General features: G+C 39.3%; 1 protein-coding gene across 1 annotated transcript in view; it reads right to left on the bottom strand.

The window, feature by feature from the left end:
* Window positions 1-19,789, bottom strand: part of THSD7B (thrombospondin type 1 domain containing 7B) — a 276,547-nt gene that overhangs the window by 185,008 nt on the left and 71,750 nt on the right. The window contains exons 5-7 of the mRNA XM_050900047.1: window positions 14,009-14,178; window positions 2,244-2,399; window positions 342-539 (exon numbers count right to left, since the gene is read on the bottom strand). Of these exons, the coding sequence (XP_050756004.1) occupies window positions 342-539; window positions 2,244-2,399; window positions 14,009-14,178 (524 nt within the window). The remainder of the gene's footprint in view (window positions 1-341; window positions 540-2,243; window positions 2,400-14,008; window positions 14,179-19,789) is intronic.

Here is a 19,789-nt window from a genome sequence, read left to right as displayed (position 1 = left end):
AGCCCTACTTTAGTACAAGTTGTGCAAAAAAACGGATTCTAGGGAGAACCAGGCCATTGGTATCCCACTTTTGTCATGATAAGGCCAGCAGTGACAACGCATGACCTGTACTGGTGAGCCATCTCCTTTAGCATAAAATACAATAGAAGGCTCCAAGCAAAATCCCAGGTAGTATCACCACTAGGCTTTCGTGAGCATCACAGTCCACTCAAAAATCTGAAAGTTTCACAAAAATTCAGTAAGGAGCTATTGTAAATAATCACAATTGCTCTGCAGCAGAATGCCACTTTAGAAGGAGGCACAAAAAACCATGGGGCTTTTAAGACGATACCACTACGCACCTTTTTTGTTCTTGCATACCGCTTTCAGGATGCGGTTTCCAGGTCCACATTTTCCATGGTCAGTCACGCATATTCCTTCTGAAATGATCCACTCGTAACACACCGGGTCTTCACAAGGAATAGATTCAATTAAATGTGGACAACCTGCCAGAGTGCCTACCGGATCCACGATCACTTGCCTTTGTCTCATTCTAAAGCCTGGAAAAACAGAAACTGAATTAACTGGACAACAGCAAAAAAATATTTATACCAATAATCTAGTAGCAAGAGGACTATATAGGGCATCTGGAACTGGGGGATATAAAGACAAACAAGAGCACAACACTTACAAACTGAATTGATTGGGACGGCCCCTGGCTGTATGTGCCCACAGTCCGGGCATGCAAAATCTAACAGTGCGTAAAGAATTCCAACAGCCACCTACATTTTTCACATTTCTTTTTCCCTTTCATCAACATTAGACAGAAACACACATGTCCAAATATAGGAATTCGCCACTGATGCATATATTAATGTAATAACAACAGTAAGATAAAAAGAGAGAAACAGTTAAGGAATTGAAGATATAAAGGACATCTGCATTCTGCCTGGGAATCCACTAATGAAAAGACTTGTTTTGAGATACAGCAGAGCCGTTTACTAAGAAATTAGTATTCTGCTTTATGAAGGTGTAAAGATTTCTGATACATAATGCATATCAGACCTCTCTGAAATGACATCCTATTAAATTGGAAGATTCAAATGTAAAGTGGAAGAAAAAGGTTACAGAAATAATGAAAGAATTGATTACATAATCTACCTCCTTCTGAATAAAACCAAAAGTCATGTTGCTATATAAAATGCAGAACTAATATGCAAGTATCTTTCAGCATGTTTTGTTATGTAAATGACACAGAATTCTAAGAAAGGCAGAAAAAAATACATGGTGGTCTTTCCTACAACAGCCTCAGACAAGGAGCAAATATATAGCATTAGTGGAGGCCACATGGAAATGCCTTGGCCATGGAAAAGAAAAGAAAATTAAAAACAAAACATTCCAGAGAATATAACAGATCAAACTTCCACCATTCTCAAACCAGCAAAAATAAATCATTCAAAACAATTTAAAAATGAAATGCTTTTGCAAATCTTTATATTTAATCATATACTTTTTATTATGTCTTTTTTAATTTGAAAACTTCTGACCAGCTCCAGTCACTTCAAAAACTATGCTGTTTTCAGAAAAGTGTAATTTCGAAACAGTAATATTCATTCCCTGACATGAACTCCAACAGTCATCTTGTCATCTTAGAGCCTTAGGAAAGGCTCTGCGATGAATCTCAAAGTGTTGCAGCAACAAACATGTACGCTAGTCAATTAAGATCCAGGGGGGTTAAGTTATATTTGCATACTCTTCTTCCAGGAATTTAAACCAAACCCAGAACAACGAGAACAATCCCTCGGGTCAGCCTAACTGCAAGATGGCAGGGCTGTGGGTTACACCTCACTCCTGACGCCTTCCAACCTCACCCAAGCATTGTCCTCAAATCCAGGCATGCAGCAGGACTTCCGAGAGGGATCAGAGAGGGACAGCCTGGCACTATGGAGGTCTGCAGCTGCTATCCCAAGAAATCCTCCTTTTCTACAAGTTCAGTGCAGGATAAAAGGATCTGAATCAGGCTGAAAATCTTATCTTTTTTTTTTCTTCTCCCAAGAATAACTGCAAAAAGCTTTTAAAGGTCATATTCCACTCCTGTACGCACATCTAAGAGCTTCATCCTATGTTAGATTAATTTTAAAAAAATACATTAAGCTCCCAATGTGGAATTTGACACCACTGCTTTTGCAATCTTATCATAATATTCCATTACCCACTTTAGATCCCCCAATGCTGCAAAAGCAATATATAAGAGCAGCCATTACCTCTTCCTCCGTGGTGGTCCTGGCAGTTCTCGTGAAGGCAGGGGCCCCACACCGACCAGGCAGACACCACGCACTCAGACGGGCACGGCAGGTTACACAGCTGGGAGGCAGAGGGAGCAGGACCCAGGCACAGCTTCCCATCAACTGGTCTAGTAACTAAGAGGAAAAAAAGAAAGGAAAAGAGAAAAGCAGGGCTGTAACTTTGCCCTGACCAACGCACAGAGCTCCAGAGTTTACTGCTGGCCTTAGTTTTCCAGAATGCACCAGAATCCAGTGCTTTTTTAGGGTCTTATCTCCCAGAGCAAAAAGTTAATCCTGTGTTCGGCAAGGCACTTAAAGTTTTATTTAAATCATCCATATTCAGCAGGCCAATTAAGACTATGCTTAATGGTAAACGGGCGCTTTAAAACTAAATTCAATGCTGATTTTCTGCAATGCTGGAGCAACAAAGTGGAATCTAATCCCCCGCATTTATGGCCAAGGAGACCTCTTTACACTGTACTGAAGAGAAAGACGTATAAGAAGGAAATCCAAAAAGCTCACGGTGCAATTGGGAGCCAGGCAGAGGCAGGTGACAAAAGCCTGAGCATGGGGGAATCTTCCCATACCCATCCCCTTCAGGGGCGCTGCCACCTCTAGATTACAGATGCAGGATCCAGAGCTTTGAATTTTCTTCATGTACTTCCAATAAAATTGAGCAGAGGTCTCCGTTTCTTCTACACAGACATATGCAGAAAACATCTTTCCTGCCTGGGAGGCAAGACATTTAACTTGAGTTGCCTGCACCCAAGGCAGGCATGGATAACCAAACCTCTTCATCCAAGAGATGAGCCGACCCCAAACTCTGCCAAGTATCAGTTTAGTTGATACTGACAGTAAATTTGGAAAGCTGATTCCCTTTGTATTTTCATTTATCATAAGAGATTTCTAGTTTCAATTAACTTCTCTCACCTTTTTATTCGGGGCAGAGGGAGGAAGGAAAAGAAGGGGAAAGACTCTTAAATCTATCTTCTGAGTCATTATAGGATATTGCATTTTAATTACATTATGGGCTGAATTTGGCTGTCTCTCTAGATAAATCAGTATCAAAGCAGTCTTTCAAAAGGCAAAGGCTTGTTTGAGTTTACTCTGCCATGGTATTACCAAGACTTCATTAATTTTTATAGCTACTGAGTTTGCTTTATCCTCATTTTTATTTTTAATGTCTATTTTTCTTTGCTTCATGCACGGAATTGACTTGAAAAGAATTTCTAAAAATACGCCCAATATATGAGTAATCTTTTCTTTTTCTGATGTTTTACCATTTTCTTTAAAATGAATCATTTGAAGAAAAACACAACTTTTTTTTTTTTTAAACACAAGACTTCAGTGCTCAAAATCCCAAAAAATTTTGATTTGCACATCCTGAAGCTGAGACTTCAGACCAGTATCAGTGCTTATGATTCCAGCTCATCAGAATAATAGGATTAAACAACAGATGTGATTTAATTCTAAGCTGAAAGATAGTATGTTAATAAAAAAGACCATGTTCTGAATGATTTCTGAGACACTGTAAGGCCTTTGACATGTTCATTTAGAGATTACAACAAGGTGGCATAAATCCAATTCACCTGAATGCTAACATGAACAGACCTTTTCTAGAGACCTTGCAAGTGAAGTGACAGACAGAATGAGATAAATATTAGAGTTTTAAGGATAAGAGTATTTATTTTTCCAAGAAGTCTCATGCATGGCTTAACCTGCCTTTCAGCATCAAGCTTTGCAAAACTGTCCTCATTTTTTGAGAGTTTACTTCAAAAAATGAAAGGAAATAAAACGGAGTGCAGATGGTCAACCCAAGGAATAAAGTCCAGTCCTACTCTGCTCTAACTCAAGGTGTCATTGTTAGCAACGGCTCTTTCCTCCTCACTGATTTTTAGATTGTTTCTATATTGCAATTTAACTATTTAAATGTGGAAGCCACTAGATAAAGCAGGTTGGTTCTCCTGCCTTGAAAACCAACCAGCTACAACCAGTGGTGCCGAGGGTATTTTAAATTGATTTTGGATAAAAGAAAAACAAGAAAAATTGATTACAAAAAGTTAAAGGGGCAGGTTTTTGTTGGTAGGCTGAGCCTACCAGCCATGCCAGACTCACGGAAGACTCCTTCCTATTCTGGAGGAAATCCCTGCCTTCCTCTCCCTGCCAACCACCTTCCTGCTCCTCTTCCTCCCTCGGGCTGATGCCCTGTTTAATTCTAGCACTGGGAGCTCTTTTCCCAGGACCAACATCCTACTTGTTACTGGAATAAGACTGCTTGTTTACTCACTTCCTTAAGTAATTCTATATATTCTGTAAAGTGTGAATCAGAAAATACACAGACTATTCTAATCAAATATCCAAATATATTCTAGGTGTGTGCCAGCTTATACTCACTCTACACTGACTACAATCCTCCAGTGAAAGTCTTCAGGAATAAGACAAGAACAAAAATAAACAAGCTGCATTAACAAATGCATATACAACACCATCCTTTTCCAAAACCAAGCAGGTATAAAGAGCTGCAATTTCCAGCACGACAGCCAGAGTGACTGGATGGACCATTGGGGTCCTCTATAAAAGAGTTTCATGCCTTCTTCAGCCATTTGATTGACAACTCTGATTTCCATCAGTTTTATTTAAAAGCTTGATGTGATTTTCTATTGCTATTCTTTCATACTCTAATAAACACTTTTTTCTTTTTTTTTTTTTTTTTAAATGAACTGTAAGAAGGTGGGGTTTTTCTGTGAACCTTTTAAATGCCAAAATTCTCACACACTGCAGCCTCCAAAAAGGCACAGATAGCCTGGCTGGGAATCCCCTGCTCAGGAAAAACCTCACATCATGCCTATGATATATGAACACAGCTGCTAGGACTGTCTTTACCTACCAGACAGCCTTCTGATTTTGCTCAATAATTGACTCTGTAATGGCATTTTCCTACATTCATATAGAAAAAGTGCCTTTTGTGTAATTATTTTCCTTGGAAAAATATTAGCCACTTTTGGGGGGGGAGAGGGAAAGGCAGAAGCCAGGGAAGAGTGAGAGGGGGAGGCAATATCTCTGATTCAAGTAGCAGCTTATTTATTACGCTTGTTCGTACCTTTTAAAACCCTGTGTTCTTCCCAATCTATAGAACAAACTTGAAAAAGCAATCAAGTACTAATCTGGGAGCCTTTGAAACATTGCACATTTCTATAGCTGTTATATTGAATCTATCCTTTATAAATGCGACTACAGCTGTTCCCAGCACCAGTGTCTGCCTCAAGTTTGAATTTTACTATTTGCTGTTATTTTCAGGTTATTGCTACCAGCAGGAGATAATAAATTGGGTTCTAAAGTATCTTGTTTCCTTATATATTTTTACTGAGGTAGTGATTTGGAGGAAGAGTGGAAGAGGAAATCAGCTCTGATAAGATTATTTCCATAATATTATTTTAAGCCAATAAATAAATTATCTGTGAATATAGTCATACGGACACATACTTGCAGGCATACATACTAACAGTATGTGAAAAAGCAACGATGACCAGACAGAGGCAGAAACATATAGGACGGCATTTTGGTTGCAGTGATTCCTTTCAAATTTAGTTTTTCAACTCCTCAGGAGGCAAATAACACTTTTTTTTCCTGGACCTTAACTTCATTTCCCTTTTACAATGAAAAAACAAGTATTTCTGTATTAACATCTAAATTAGACATCTCTAAATATCACTAATGTATCTGGAATACACGCAAAGAATCTCAGGACTGTCTCTTATATACTAGTACAGCCATATTTTAGCTAATATTCAATTCTCAAGGCAATAAATCCAGATGTTTACCGTATCTTTTGGCAAAACTAAGCCAAATTAATGATGGCCAGGGTACAAGAAAGGGATGGCATATCTTTGTGAAAGTTCCTACTGCCTTTGCCAGGACTTATAAACCAAAGACACTTGGATCAATACAAAGGGAAAGTACTTGAGAGAATCACAAAGGAATGAGTTGTGTTATAAAAACACCTACATGTGTAAAACATAACAGGGATAAACCCAGTACAACGTTTGTAAGTAATTTCTCTAACCTGAAAGACTTGTTTTTAATAGCAAAAACGAAAGATTAGACAAAGGAGAAGTGGTGAATGTAATTTAACTAGCCTGGAAACGGTGCCAACCCTAGTCCGGTGCATCCCTCCATTAAAAAAGCCTAATGCACCCTATGCCTGATGGAAAGGGTGCCTTGACGCTTTTAAGAAGAATCAATTAGTTTTGAAGCCACAAGGCACAAAGTTGAAGTCCTATTTTCAATTAAAATCTATTTAATAGAAAGAAACAAAGTATGAATAGAAGGCTAATCACAGCATGAAAGAGGGTTAATAGCAGATTGCCAAGAGCAACAACGGTTTAATGTATTTCAGAACAATAAAGATCCTCGCAATTTTATTAAAGTGACACAGGCTATTAGCACTCCATGGAATAAAAAGTTTCCCTGCGTCCATATGCTCTGCTGTACAACAGGATCCTGATCCCAACTGGGATATTGTGTTGTTTCACTGTAGCAGAATTTGTAGAGATTATCAACAGAAACCGCAGATCTGGCAAAAATTCAGAGTGAATATGGGGCTTCCCACCAGTACTCACACAACTGAGCAGACCAGAGGTGACAAGTCATTAAGAGTATCCAGGAAAAACAGTGGAGGCAACAGGGATGCTGGGATGCCAGTGAAGGCAATGACAGGAAGGAAAAAGAGATTCTCCAGGATGTTTGAGCCTTGTTGGCTGTTATCCAGAGAAGGCCACCAGATGCCAGAAATCACTGGGATAGACCAGCAGAGAGGGTGAGAGAAGCCACAAGGAAAACAGGGAAGAAAACCCAAAGGGGGATATACTTCATGAAAGCCTCGTAAGAGTGTGAACTTTGCCCATCGCTAAGTTTATGTACATTCAACAGGAAGGAGCACCAAGGAGCAGAAATCTGTTCTGTGAATGCCACATCACTGCAGGAGTCCTGGTACCATGAGAAAAGCACCGCTATGGATGTGTCTATGATACTGGGACATGGTACAGGTGGCCCAAAGCTAAGCTAGTGACATGCTAAGCTAGTCCACTCATGGCATGGCCGTGCCAGCTCGGATCCTGAAAGCAGCAAGGCTGCTCCACGCAGAGCTGACCCAAGTTCACAAGCTTGATTTATCTTGAATGTCTCCTGTTCCAGGACCAGCCCCGCTACCATTGGCTTCGTTATCTCTCCCCAGTGTCCCAGTTTGTGGTGTAGCCTCGTACATACAAATCCTTTTATGTTTTCATCTGACTCAACATTATTGTTTGAGCACAATGTAGCTCCCCGTCCTCATAACAACGGGACAAAATTACTCAGAACAAACCGTCACTGTTTTGAATAAAATTAATCCAGTGCCAGTGGCAGGAAATAATGACAAAAATACAAATGCAATTAAAATCTTAGCTTTCAAAGATAAAACCCTGAACTAAAACCTAGTACCTCATGTGAACTGACTGGGCAGCATATTATTTGCTGCATACCAAAGCCAGCTATAGAAATAGAAGTATTTATAAAGGGATGAATATTTCATGGTCACATCAAATAGCTTGTTGACAAAAAAAGGCATATTCTTTATAAGGCACCTTTTAGAAGGCACACTTCTTTCACTGTCAAAGTCTTTTTATACATTATTCTCTTCATTTTACTTTAATTAGTTTCTAGACATGAAAGAACTGAAAATATTACACCTCTAAAAGACATTAGGGAAAATGTCTTTTTCCTTAATGGATTCAAACTAAAATTTTTGAAATACACATTTAAACACTACTGTCAAGCACCACAACGATCTGAATAAAATCATTTCCTCTCTTGCTTCTAAAGGGTTTCCCCCGAAGAAGCCAGCTGTTACATATTTATTTTTCCATTATGTGAGTTGTATCTCGTAAATTCTGCGCAGCATTTGGTGAGCTTGCAGATCAATAATTTGGCATCCCAGCAATATAAATCTGATGCAGACTGGCCTGAATATATTTTACACTTCAGAGGTGTATTTCTCATCTTTTCAAGCCAGTTAGGTCATCCCAATGATAAATAACTAGTTTGGGATGAGAAGGATCCTTAGGGGGATCAGTTTCTTCCACCCGAGAACATGGTTTCTGTGACTCAGGTCAACTAAGCCCCAGGCTGGATGCTCCTGTACCACAAGCCAGTGGAACAAAGGTTTTTTCACACCACTGCTGACCATCAGGTCTCTCCCTGCTATGGTCCTAGTCAAGTTTTCTCATCACCAATATATTCTAACTGATTCCTTTTCAATTTCATACACCAGACAAGGACAACAGGTTTTAAACATCGAAGTCCCTAAATTCTAATTTCCGTAGAGTAAATCAATCTTCTCATTCCTGCAGCTTCACCAGCATAAATCTGAAAAAAACCAGTGTGCATTTAATACAGGGCTCGTACTCCACACAGGGTTTATATTCATTCCAACACTGCATATCCTGCGCCAGCTCCTACGGGCAGCTCATCTCCATCAACGCAGTCCTTTCCCAATAAATACGCAGGATGGTAACAGCCATAAATGACAACAACCTGCACAACCAACTTACTGTTTCTAAAGAGTCGGACCCGCTGGTTCACAAGACAGCTAGCACCCCAGGGGGATGGTGGCACATTCAAATAGGACTCTTCGTTGGTATTTTTCTCTTCCTGCTGCCATAGTTTATTGAACAGATGCCACATGTACCAGTTTGAAACACTAATCCCCCAGAAGACACACATTGGAAGATCATGATCCAGAGCAGAACAAAGAACTTGCAGGGAAAAAAATGCGGCACCCTCATTAGGAAACAGAGCGTACAGAGCAAAGAAGGCAAAACCACTTATTCTAGAGCTAAAAAAGACAAAAGGGCAGAAACAAAGGGATGAGAATAAAATACAGAATAATACAAGATATGAATGAAAGGAGTCCTCAAATTCATCTCTGTGCAACTCCAAAGAGGCACTAAATTCTGGAAAATAAAATACAGTGCCAAAACATCTCCCATACGGGAATTAAGAATAGTCTAAAAAGTTCACTCATCAGATAAGAAAGGATTAGACATTTTTTAAGTAGGGAGAAAGGTCAATATTTTGCAGAAAACAAGAAAGGATAAAGGCCATAAAATTATCATTTTGAGACTCGTATAAGTAGGACTTAGATGAAAGTGCAGGGGAGCGCTTTCACTTTCAGACCATTTGGGGATTCTGTCAGTAATGTGGCTTGTAAGACAAAAATACATAAGGGAATACACAGGGATGGATCAGAAAGTAACGATTAGACCTGAAAAGGTACTTGAGTATTTACTAAGTCTTGAACTGTAAACAGACTAAAGGAGTTTTTGCTGCTACAGCTGGTGAAACACAAGTTTACAAAAAAAATCTGATGTAAGATGAACCAGGTGGAATTGCATAATAAAATTAAAGCAAAAATGGGTATAGGTTGGTGGAATAAGTCAAGAAATTATGTCTACTAACAGGTGAGGGCTGAATATTTCTCAAAGGAAAGAGGGGTATAAAAGTAATAAAGACTTTTGTAAGAAATAGTTTTGCAGGATAACACTAAAAGGTATCTAAGAAGAACGAAGGCACAACTACCTCACATACCTGCTATTGAAATCCAAGTTCAAATAAAAATAAATATATGGAGAAAAATACGATGGAGACACTCATTAAGCAAAAAAATTGTAAACAAAACTTTAGAACCTTGTACAGGTATGAGAATTTAATGTGGATTTTCAGATGGAAAATAACAAAGATTAAGAAGACAGGAAACTGCAATGATTTGCTGGTGAGATGGTAATAAGAGATACATTTTATTAGCCAAGTTTACTATGCTGGGTAAACAATAAAGAAGATTCAAGGAAGATCAGCATTTCACAAAGGTCTTTTCAGTCTTATAATTAAAACTTAAGCAGACAGGCTCCAAAAAACATTATAAGAAAATTGTGAAAGTGAGAAGTAAATTGGATCTCATTCAAACAAGTAAGAAAGAAAAAATGTCAAGATATATAAGGCACAAATTTTATGAAAGAATGACAGGTCAGGCAGATCCCTAGTTAGAAAGCTACAGAAAATATGGAGAGAACAGCAATCCCAGTCACTAGGGACAGTAGGTAATTAGTTCAGAGAAGAGAGGAGATGCTTCTGGAGAATTTTATAAGGGATGCCATCCCTCAGACTACTGATAAAGAGTTATAGTCTCTAGATAAATCCAAAAAGCAAAATTTAATTAGAAAACAAAAGGATACTCCCTGGCCTTCAGGAGAGAAGGTAAAAAATTCCTGAGGAAGAAGATTACATGTAGGAACCTCATATGTTTATTAACTGTTTGAACATAAACACAGACATCATCCCCAGACTCTAGAGAAATTTTAATTCGCATATTATTGGACTTATTTATTGTGATTGAGAGGAGAGCTGTATTGCCAAACAAGGAGAGAGATTTCATAAACTGACCATTGCATAATATTCTTCCATACTTTTACCAAATGCCTTTTTTGTTGGTACACTGGGGATTGTTAGTGATGTTTGCCCAGACTAATTAAAATTTATTATGGGAAAAATTTATTGTGGGAAAACACGTTTCAGATAACATTTTATAAAATCAACAGTCACAAAAATCTTATCTCAATCCAGAAAAGCCCACTTACAAAAGAGAAGAAAGTATGTGTCCCATGTTAGCAGTGTCTGGCTTTGAAAATAAGTTGAGGATCTGCATTTCTGCTTTATTTAAAATAGCTTCCATACGAGTGAACCGATTTACATTAAAAAGAGGTACGAAGAAGGGTAAGCACCACCGCATCCACAGTTTGTTCCAGACACGGGATGTCCAGGAACAGGGTTCAGGGAGTATCCAGAGATGAAGGGCAGAAAGGGCAGATCGGAGCTGTACCATAGGTAGCTCACTTGCATATTCTATGCTATTTTTCGTGCAAAATTTGTCTCCTCCTTAAAAGCAACATCATTTCAAACATGTAGATTTGCTGCTTCCATCTCTGGATATCAAAAGAATAATGATAAACTTGAAGTATTAGATGACCACCTCTCTGTGAAAATTAAGCATTATAAATTTAAATGTGTTAAAATTCAATGAGATACTTAAAGAAAAAACAGAAGGTTCTGTTTAAAGCTCATTATGTTAAAGTTCAGTCTAAATTAACAAAAGCCTCACAACTGAGTAGAGATGTAGATTCCTTGGACAGAATAGCTAACGTTAAAAATAGCGCAGTCTCTTAACTTCCGTGCCTATACATTGGCTTACCTATATACACAGAAATACAGATATCTGAATGACATGACACTTTACACATTTACCAAGTGTTCCCTGCCAGCTTCGTCTAGACGGAAGAGTCTCAGAATGTAAGAATATTACAAAGGACTTCAAAGACTGGAAGACCTTCTGCCTCCAAATACTCATCACACATGTTAAAAGTATGGACTTCCTCCTTAAGGCCTAAAAAAATATATAACTTCACTTGGATCAAGACAGGGATTTCTTAGTTAGGTCACCTCTTGGGGGAGAAAGATATGAAATCTTATCAATGCATTTCTGAAAGTAATACCTGAGTGAAAGTTTTCCATTTCCAGTATCTTCAAGTTGGAATTTTATAACCAAAATACAGAAAGATTTCAGCAGACTTAACCTTCTGAATAACTGATATATAGGGACTCAAGAAAACAGGAGCTCCCTTTCTAAATATACACATTTTAATAAAAGAAGAAATAGGTGGGAAGACTAAGCAAATGAAAAATGGGAGAGATATCCTTGGGGGATAAAAGAGGTTTGAGCAATATGTATAAATACATCACAGATGGTACCTGTCTCCTACTAGGATTCAACATATTTTATCCAAGAATGCTGCTGCAGGGACCACGGGACAAAATCTTCTTTCACATATGTCATTGGGCCTAGGTCCAAGTTCTCATTGGAAGTAACCAGAAGAATAACAACTGTGATGGATGGTAATATCCTATTAGACTCGCTTGTTTGATTCCTGAATGATCCCTTTAAGGACACTCAAGAGGTGAAGAAAGAAAAACTACTGTACTTCTGATGGTAGCAATTAGACTCTATATTTGCTTACACATAGAAGGATTAAATTCCTCATCTTCTCCCCCATCACTGAAAAAATGGTACAATAAAACACGAGATGCCCTAGTGATGAATAAAAGTATTCTATCAGTTCAGATTGCCAGAAAAGAGGCCAGAAAAGATGTCATTCCTTATTTATTCAATGAACAAAAATTGATCAGCTAGTAAATGAGGCACGCTGAATATTACTGGATAGGGAGGGATAATAGGGAAGGCTTTCCCTCTTTCTATTTGCATGCGATTATGTTGACAGTAGATGGAGTTCTCACTTTCTAAGGACTACTGCAAATCTGCACTACTGCCTTGAAATGGCAGTAATAATTTATACCTTGCACAATTGCTCTGCACTTTGGTTTTTTCAGTTGCTGTAAAAACAAAAGGTATCCCAGTGTTTTCTTTTTGTTGAGCGGAGGGCTTGCAATTTTTAAGTTGCACTGAACTTTGAACAAGGGAAAAACCTGCAGGTGATCACACACTGGATATATAGCACCAATTCTGTTACAAATTATGTTGGTGTAAGGGTTTCAGATGCACTCCTCTAATCTTCTTGAATAATTCACAATACTGAAAAAGAATAAAGTATGAATGAAGTCAGTTAAAGCTTGCTGCTCACTAACTTGCCATACAGTGGCTGCATGGACCACAGAAGCGGTCAGAAGGATGAAGACAGTCAAGGAATGTTACACACCTCTCATCAACAGCACTTTTACTTTGAAAGTCGTGTGCATCGCACGCTTGTGCAGAACAACAGAGGGGGGTTCGTGTTGGGAGAGCAAGGTAGTGCCAGATGTTTGGGAGAGGTGAAGCAGCAGCTATGCATGAACTGAGTAGAGATTAAAACGGGTCTGGTTTTCTATAATTTCAGAGTCTGTGCGGGATGCTAGGACACACTGGGTGTCCAGGAAACATTTGCTTTGCCTTTGTAAGTAAATAAATCTAAGATATGATATTGTGTTCTTATTATCTTACATCTCTGCTCAAAAACATATTCTGCAAGAGCACTACCTAGAGTAAATAAAACAGCCCAAGATGAATTATTCATCATGCATCTGTATCTACTCATTATTCTTCTAAAAGAAATATAACTCACTTCCAGAGTCCAAAAACCGTCTGTCTGCTCAGAAGTTGTGACAATATTATTTTTGCTTTCCCCTTCAAATCACAAGAAGGATTGTGTATCAATCTGAAGCAGAAGCTAAAGCCATACCCGGAATGGAGTGTGACATCTTTTTTTATACTCTAAACCAGGACTAAAACCACAGATAAATGTGGTTTATTCAGCTACCAAGGGGCTGGGCTACCTGATACACAAGAGAGGAAGAAAACTCAACTCCAAGTAAAATTTAGCTCCTTCATCCTTTGAAACCCTCCCACACAAGTAACCTACAGAACTGGCAGCAATTCACCCGGGAAGGCTGTGGCTCCTGGCAGTTCCTCAGGACCCTGAGGACCATGCCCTCCTGCTTCCTCTGATGCTGAGTAACACCTCCCTGCGTAAGCATGGATACAATGAGGGCATCAGCTAGCCAAAGCCCACTAATGATTGCGTGTTACCTAGGTTTTTTTCTTCCCCCAATTTCTCTTACTCAGATCTACTTGGGCCAGACATTTCAGAATGACCGTACGCACGTACCTTCCTTCAGTCGGTGCATCCCAAGTTCCATGGTGATTTTGACGCAGTAGACCTCCCGGGTTTGTATGCCACCTCCACAAAGGCCTACATGCTTGTGGTGGCGAGGGTCCTGCTGGTCAAGGAGGAGAGACACTTGGCAAGCTTTCCATTCAGAAGTCCTCCAGGCAAACCTTTGGAAATAAAAGAGAGCAGGTAAAACAAGAGTTTTTGACAGGCTATGGGTGAGGGAGTGGTACTTCATTAGATGAAAAAACACAATTGGTTTAATCTTTATAGCAGCACTTCCCTGTCCAAATCAGGGAATGTTTTGAAACATTTTGAATGTTACATTTACAAAGATTAAGTATTTGCTATTTGTCTGGAGTACTTGTGTAAAACTTTTCACATAGCACTAATCTCCAAAGCATTCTGAAACACTAAATCATCCTGACAACACCTTTGAGCAGGGTGCAAAGAAGAAACAAAGATAAAGAGGTTCGATTAAGTGCGAAAACTAGTTTTCAAACATGTGGCTCAAACCACTAAACCACCCCTCTCTGCCAAGAGCTGAACGCCTCACTCTGAAATGCACTTAATAGCTTAAACCCTACATACGTCAACGGAGCTCCAAGCACCAGGCAGCTTTTCCACAGGTGACAGCTTTATAAACACCTAGGGTACTACCAATTTCTTCAAGGGATTGGCTAAAGTAACTCAGTTCTCTCATTTCAGTTTCCAGAAGTTGTGATACTCAGCAAGCTCTAGATAAAAATACTTCCATTCCATATTCTGTTCACACCTAAAGAGCATTAATGGTTTTCAAGGGTAAGGATAACGTTCTTGGGCACAGATATGTGTATGCTGTACAGACAATCGTCACTGGTATGTACCAGCTTAAATGCCAGGAAGAACTCATTAAAACTATAGGGAAAACAGTATTGTGTATCAGTGGAAAGCAAAAGTTATTTCCCCACCGTGTCTGAAAATGTAGAGCATATTTCTAATACAACAGTTTTCACAGGCATAATTCATTTTGATTCACAGGTCACAGTATCAGGGGAGTAAATAAGAGCCTGAAGTCTTTCTTAGCTTCCCGAACGCAAATCTTAGGCAATATTGTTTTTATAACCAATCTGTTCACACTTCTGCTGCTTTACTCCTTTGCTCCTCTAAATTTCATAGTTTACTTTTTCCATACAATCTTTGGGTTTTGTGTAGTGTAAACTATGTAAAGTAATTCCCTTCTTTTATCCTCAACACAAACACTCTCTCCTCTTACAGCAGATCCACAGTTGTTAAACTACGTATGTTTGTTAACCTGCTGACTGATCACTGTAAACTCAAGCGCAACAGGGTACCTCTGCAGAAAAAGCCTTCCATGTTGTAATTCTGTGTATTCTCCATGGCAAGTATCTGTTCCTGACTACAGCTACGGCAAGGAAACATGCATCTCAAAATTATACAAAAAATAAGTACATTAGTTTGCCTGAGCATACATCAATTTTCTCTTAACTTCTTAAGTTGTAAATATGGGCATAAGAATGATTTCTAGCCACAAAGCACTTATGAATTTTGTAACATACTCATGGCAAACGTTTGTGAATACTGCCAATTACTTTTAATTTACAGGTACTTTTCAGATGAGCTGTTTTGCTCTCTTAAATAGCATACAGTATCATGTGCAAATTTGGATACACTCACAGTGTTGATTACCAACAGAGAAAACAATGAAGAATACACTTCTAATGACAAGCATGAAATACTTGAACTCCCACAACATATAAAGCACAGCCATGAATTTTTTCTTCTACTAGTTCCTTCCGGGAATTCCTAATCACATTTCTTGGGCCTGCAGTGTTAGATGCAACCTTGCTCTTATCATAAAGGCAATGAAAAGTGCTCTTCATCAAACACTGGGTGAAGAGGATTCCTCCTCAACACCACTTCAGGACATTGTGCTCTTCAGGTCTACACTTTCAAAACTAGAAGCTTAAATATAGAACACACACATCTTTCCACAGCCATGGAAATAGCTGGTTTAGGGAAGTATTTCTTAAAACAATAATCGACTAAAGAAAAACTGATTATCAATATCTGGCTTAGGTAGTCAGCTGTGAACTCTGGATCCTAAAGACTCATTTCCAGAGGTGTGAGCACCTGCTTCTCCTATTCAGCGTGAGCTGTGGGAGTTAACACCTATGAAAATTAGGCCATCAGTGATTAAAATTATGCAAAATAACTAAATCTGAGCTCAGAGATAATTAAACTTCATCAGCCCCTGAATCTAAAAAAAATCGCTTTAGATATTTTCACAGAGTAACTGGATACTGTGCTACATCGCAGAGCAGTCTTTAATGAACAGCTATCGGGTGCTCCAGCCAGCGCCTGCTCTGCTGTGAGCAGCTTAAAGCCTCAGCCCCATCAGCCCCCATCAGCCCATCTTGCTTTTTCCCAGCTGGACATACCTGCAGCTGTCCGGAGCTTTCCGGTAACAAATCCTGACCCCCAAGCATTAGTTGTTTAAAAGGTACACATTTTCACAGCCATTAACAAGCCCACTACACCAGAAACGTATCCCAGGGATTGCTATCCCACTGAGTGGGAAACCTAATGCAAGACCTTTCCAGATGGATGCAGTGACTTCGGACAGCTTTGTGGCAGACTCTTTCCAGGGTTCTAAGCAGCGTGGCCGATACTTGGTATTAGTTTGCCCTTCTATGGACTACACTAAAGACAATGAGAATTAACATTACTTAACGAAGAGAAACTGACTGCATAATCTCTATTTATATTTAATCAGAAGCTTGTTAATAGCCATTAGCAAAAAAACAAGATTACTGGCTGGCAAATACTTGGGGGTTTTTGTAACTTTGGCAACCTCAAGCCAGCACCTGCAAATTACTAGCAATATCCACAGTGGGTTTACCACATGACTGTAATTTCTCCAACTGAACGAAGATGACCAAAGCCACCAATGCCACTATGGACATTCTGTTGTTAGAGCAGACCATACCAGAAATGCGCTACACCAGCGTTAAGCTAAGAGGCCAATACCATCCAGCCACCCCGTTCACCATCCCCAGACGGTGAAGACTGTGATAACTCAGGAAGTGGAAGGGACATTATACATTTGGATCAACGTTGGTCAGCTCCAGTGTACTCTTGTGATCCCTATGCCAAAACCTGTCGGTGACGACAATTTCAAATGTCAATAGATTTAACATCTCATTTTAACTCCTACCAATATCTAGTTAGACTGATGCAAACTCAGTATAGTTGTAATCCTAGCTGTGACCCGTATTTATCCACAGACCTCTTAGATTACAGGAGGTCTAGCTACTTCAAAGATTGACAGACCCCATTGCTGATGGTTAGAGGACTAGCTAGATAACGTCCCAAATGGGGACTCCAGAATCCACAGACAGTTATATCAGTCTGCTTAAGAAAATGGGCAAGCAAAAACTGCTAGTTTAGAAACAATAAAGTGCGTGCTTGAGGTATTTAGGAGGGAACTTGGCTGATAACGCTGAACAGCTTTTCTCATCATAAGCGGTGCTCTGAATTTCCCTGCTAAACAGTCGGTTGAGGAAGCAGAAGAGCAGGTCCCGCAGGTTTCTGTTATGATCAAGGCAAAGTGTGCTCTTGCACTGTGACACCCAACTGCAGCCGCAGGAGAAGTGTCCAGAGTGGAGCTGGAGAACCAAAGCTTCACCATGGATGGTTCCTGATCTGAGGGGAGGCAACAAAGCTGCCCAGCTGAATGGAGGTCGTTGCTTCGTGCCTGAGATCGGTGAAGGTCAAAGGGCTGAAGAGTAGTGTTGCTACCACTCCCAAAGCGTAACTCCAGCAGCCTACTAGCATGGTTCACTGCATTTCCTTTCAAGCCTTTCCTACTTCACACTAATGCCTTATCTTTAATTGGGGCACATAATGGGCCTCATTTACAAAGTGATACCATCACACCTGTATCTCAGCAGTAACCTCAAGCCTTTTGAAAAAATCAGGTCTTAAAACTTTCCCGTTTTCCATCATTTAACTTCTGAAAAGCTTTGAATTTCCAACAAAGCAAAGAGGTTTTTTTCTAAATCCCTGTCTTGTAACATAGCAACCAAAATGAAAGATTTAAAGACATAATCATAATTCTGGAAAATCTATCTATTCCCAGTGAACATGAAAGCTACACATCAAGGTTAAAAATGATATAATAGATTGTTTTAAAACTTACGACTCAGTGACAGTTCTGCAACAAACAAGTGCTCAATATCTTTCCAATTTATAGTAACCTCTTGGTCTCTTTAGTGTATAGGACTTATGCTCTTAGCGCTTACACAAGTTTTATACCTGTATATACCCATTCACTTTAATTGAACTATCCCAAATTTATATCACAATAAAAGAAAGCAGAATCACCTCCTATGTATTTAAGCTTTTTAAGCACTTAATCTAATCCCTTCAGAACAAATAACCAAAAGTAAAACAAAGCACAAAGCTCTGGAGTTCTACGTGCAGTTAAAGTGTTTTATTTTTTTGTATTTAAACTATTGATTAAAGAAGTTATCGTAAACTTCAGCCATAAAATTAAAAGGCCTTCCCATTTAACAGCAAATTTATAGTAATTGCCATGTACCTGCCATGGGACCTTTAACTTGTAGCCTTGCCACAGACATAGAGGTAATACTTAATAGGGCAGTTTTGAAGCTGAAAGTATTTTTTTCCCCTCTGGATCCTTTTAGGTGGCTGGAATATAACTTCACCCTTCTCCCCCTGCTGAGTACAACTCTGCGAGTGCTACCTCTTGAGCTGCTGCTTTTCTATGTCGGTGGACGTAGTCCACAATATGTACCTTCATTCAGTCATGGAGTGCTCTCTGTCCCTGCATTAAAAAACAGCCTCTAGAGAATCCCCTTCCTTCTCCTGCTCAGAGACTTGCTCTCTTTCTGGTCTATGTCCTCACTCATTTTTTTTGCTGTGCCTGGAGCACGCTTCGGAAAATTCTTGCCCAAAGAATAAAGCTAAAGGAAAGGCTACTCGTCTTAAAATCAACCAAAAAATAGCAAAGAGCAGATTTCCAGGAACTGGAACATTTTAAGACTAATCTGATTAGGCAAACACAAGCCAGAAAGAAAGAATGAACAGTTTGTGTTGAGACCAGACAAATGAAGGAGAGAGCCTTTTATTTCTGCTACTGAATCTCCTTAAATTCATCACCTTCTTGTAAGGGGAAGAAAGAAAAGATAACTGTTTGGTAAGCCTCAGCAAAGCCACAGATGAGGTGGCATATATTTAAGGGGGAAAAAAGCATAATCCTTCTAGGTATTACACTGCAAAGAGAATATGCTCAAATAAGGAGAATAGGAGCATCAAAGACTTCTTATATTATTTCATAGGGATTAACACTATACCCCTCTATGGCTGAAAGCTACTGCTTTTCAATCTCAAGTACTTCCAGTATCTCGGTCACCAATTCCCAAAGACCAACACCAAATCACTAGGCTGTAAACTGTAACGTGGACCAATAACATCCTTTACCAGCTGCTGACACTTAAATAACATATTTAAAAACGTTTGACTTCTGTTCATTAATACAAAATTCTGGCCCCCATAGCCTTAGATCCTGTAGATCCACAGCACATACTGCAACATTATAGCTTTTCATTCCTGCTCGTTTCTGCAGCATTGAATGGCCAAATCAAAGTCTACTAACTAGGCGCTACTGTAAAATTCTCCTCAACACTGCAGAGTGTGAGACGGTCATAGCCTACCACCTGCATTTTGAGATATTACATCCCTAGAAATAACAAT

This window comes from Gymnogyps californianus, chromosome 7 (assembly GCF_018139145.2).
Source record: "Gymnogyps californianus isolate 813 chromosome 7, ASM1813914v2, whole genome shotgun sequence".
NCBI classification, from domain to species: domain Eukaryota; kingdom Metazoa; phylum Chordata; class Aves; order Accipitriformes; family Cathartidae; genus Gymnogyps; species Gymnogyps californianus.
Note: the sequence above shows the minus strand (reverse complement) of the source record. Positions and strands in the feature narration are given on the sequence as shown.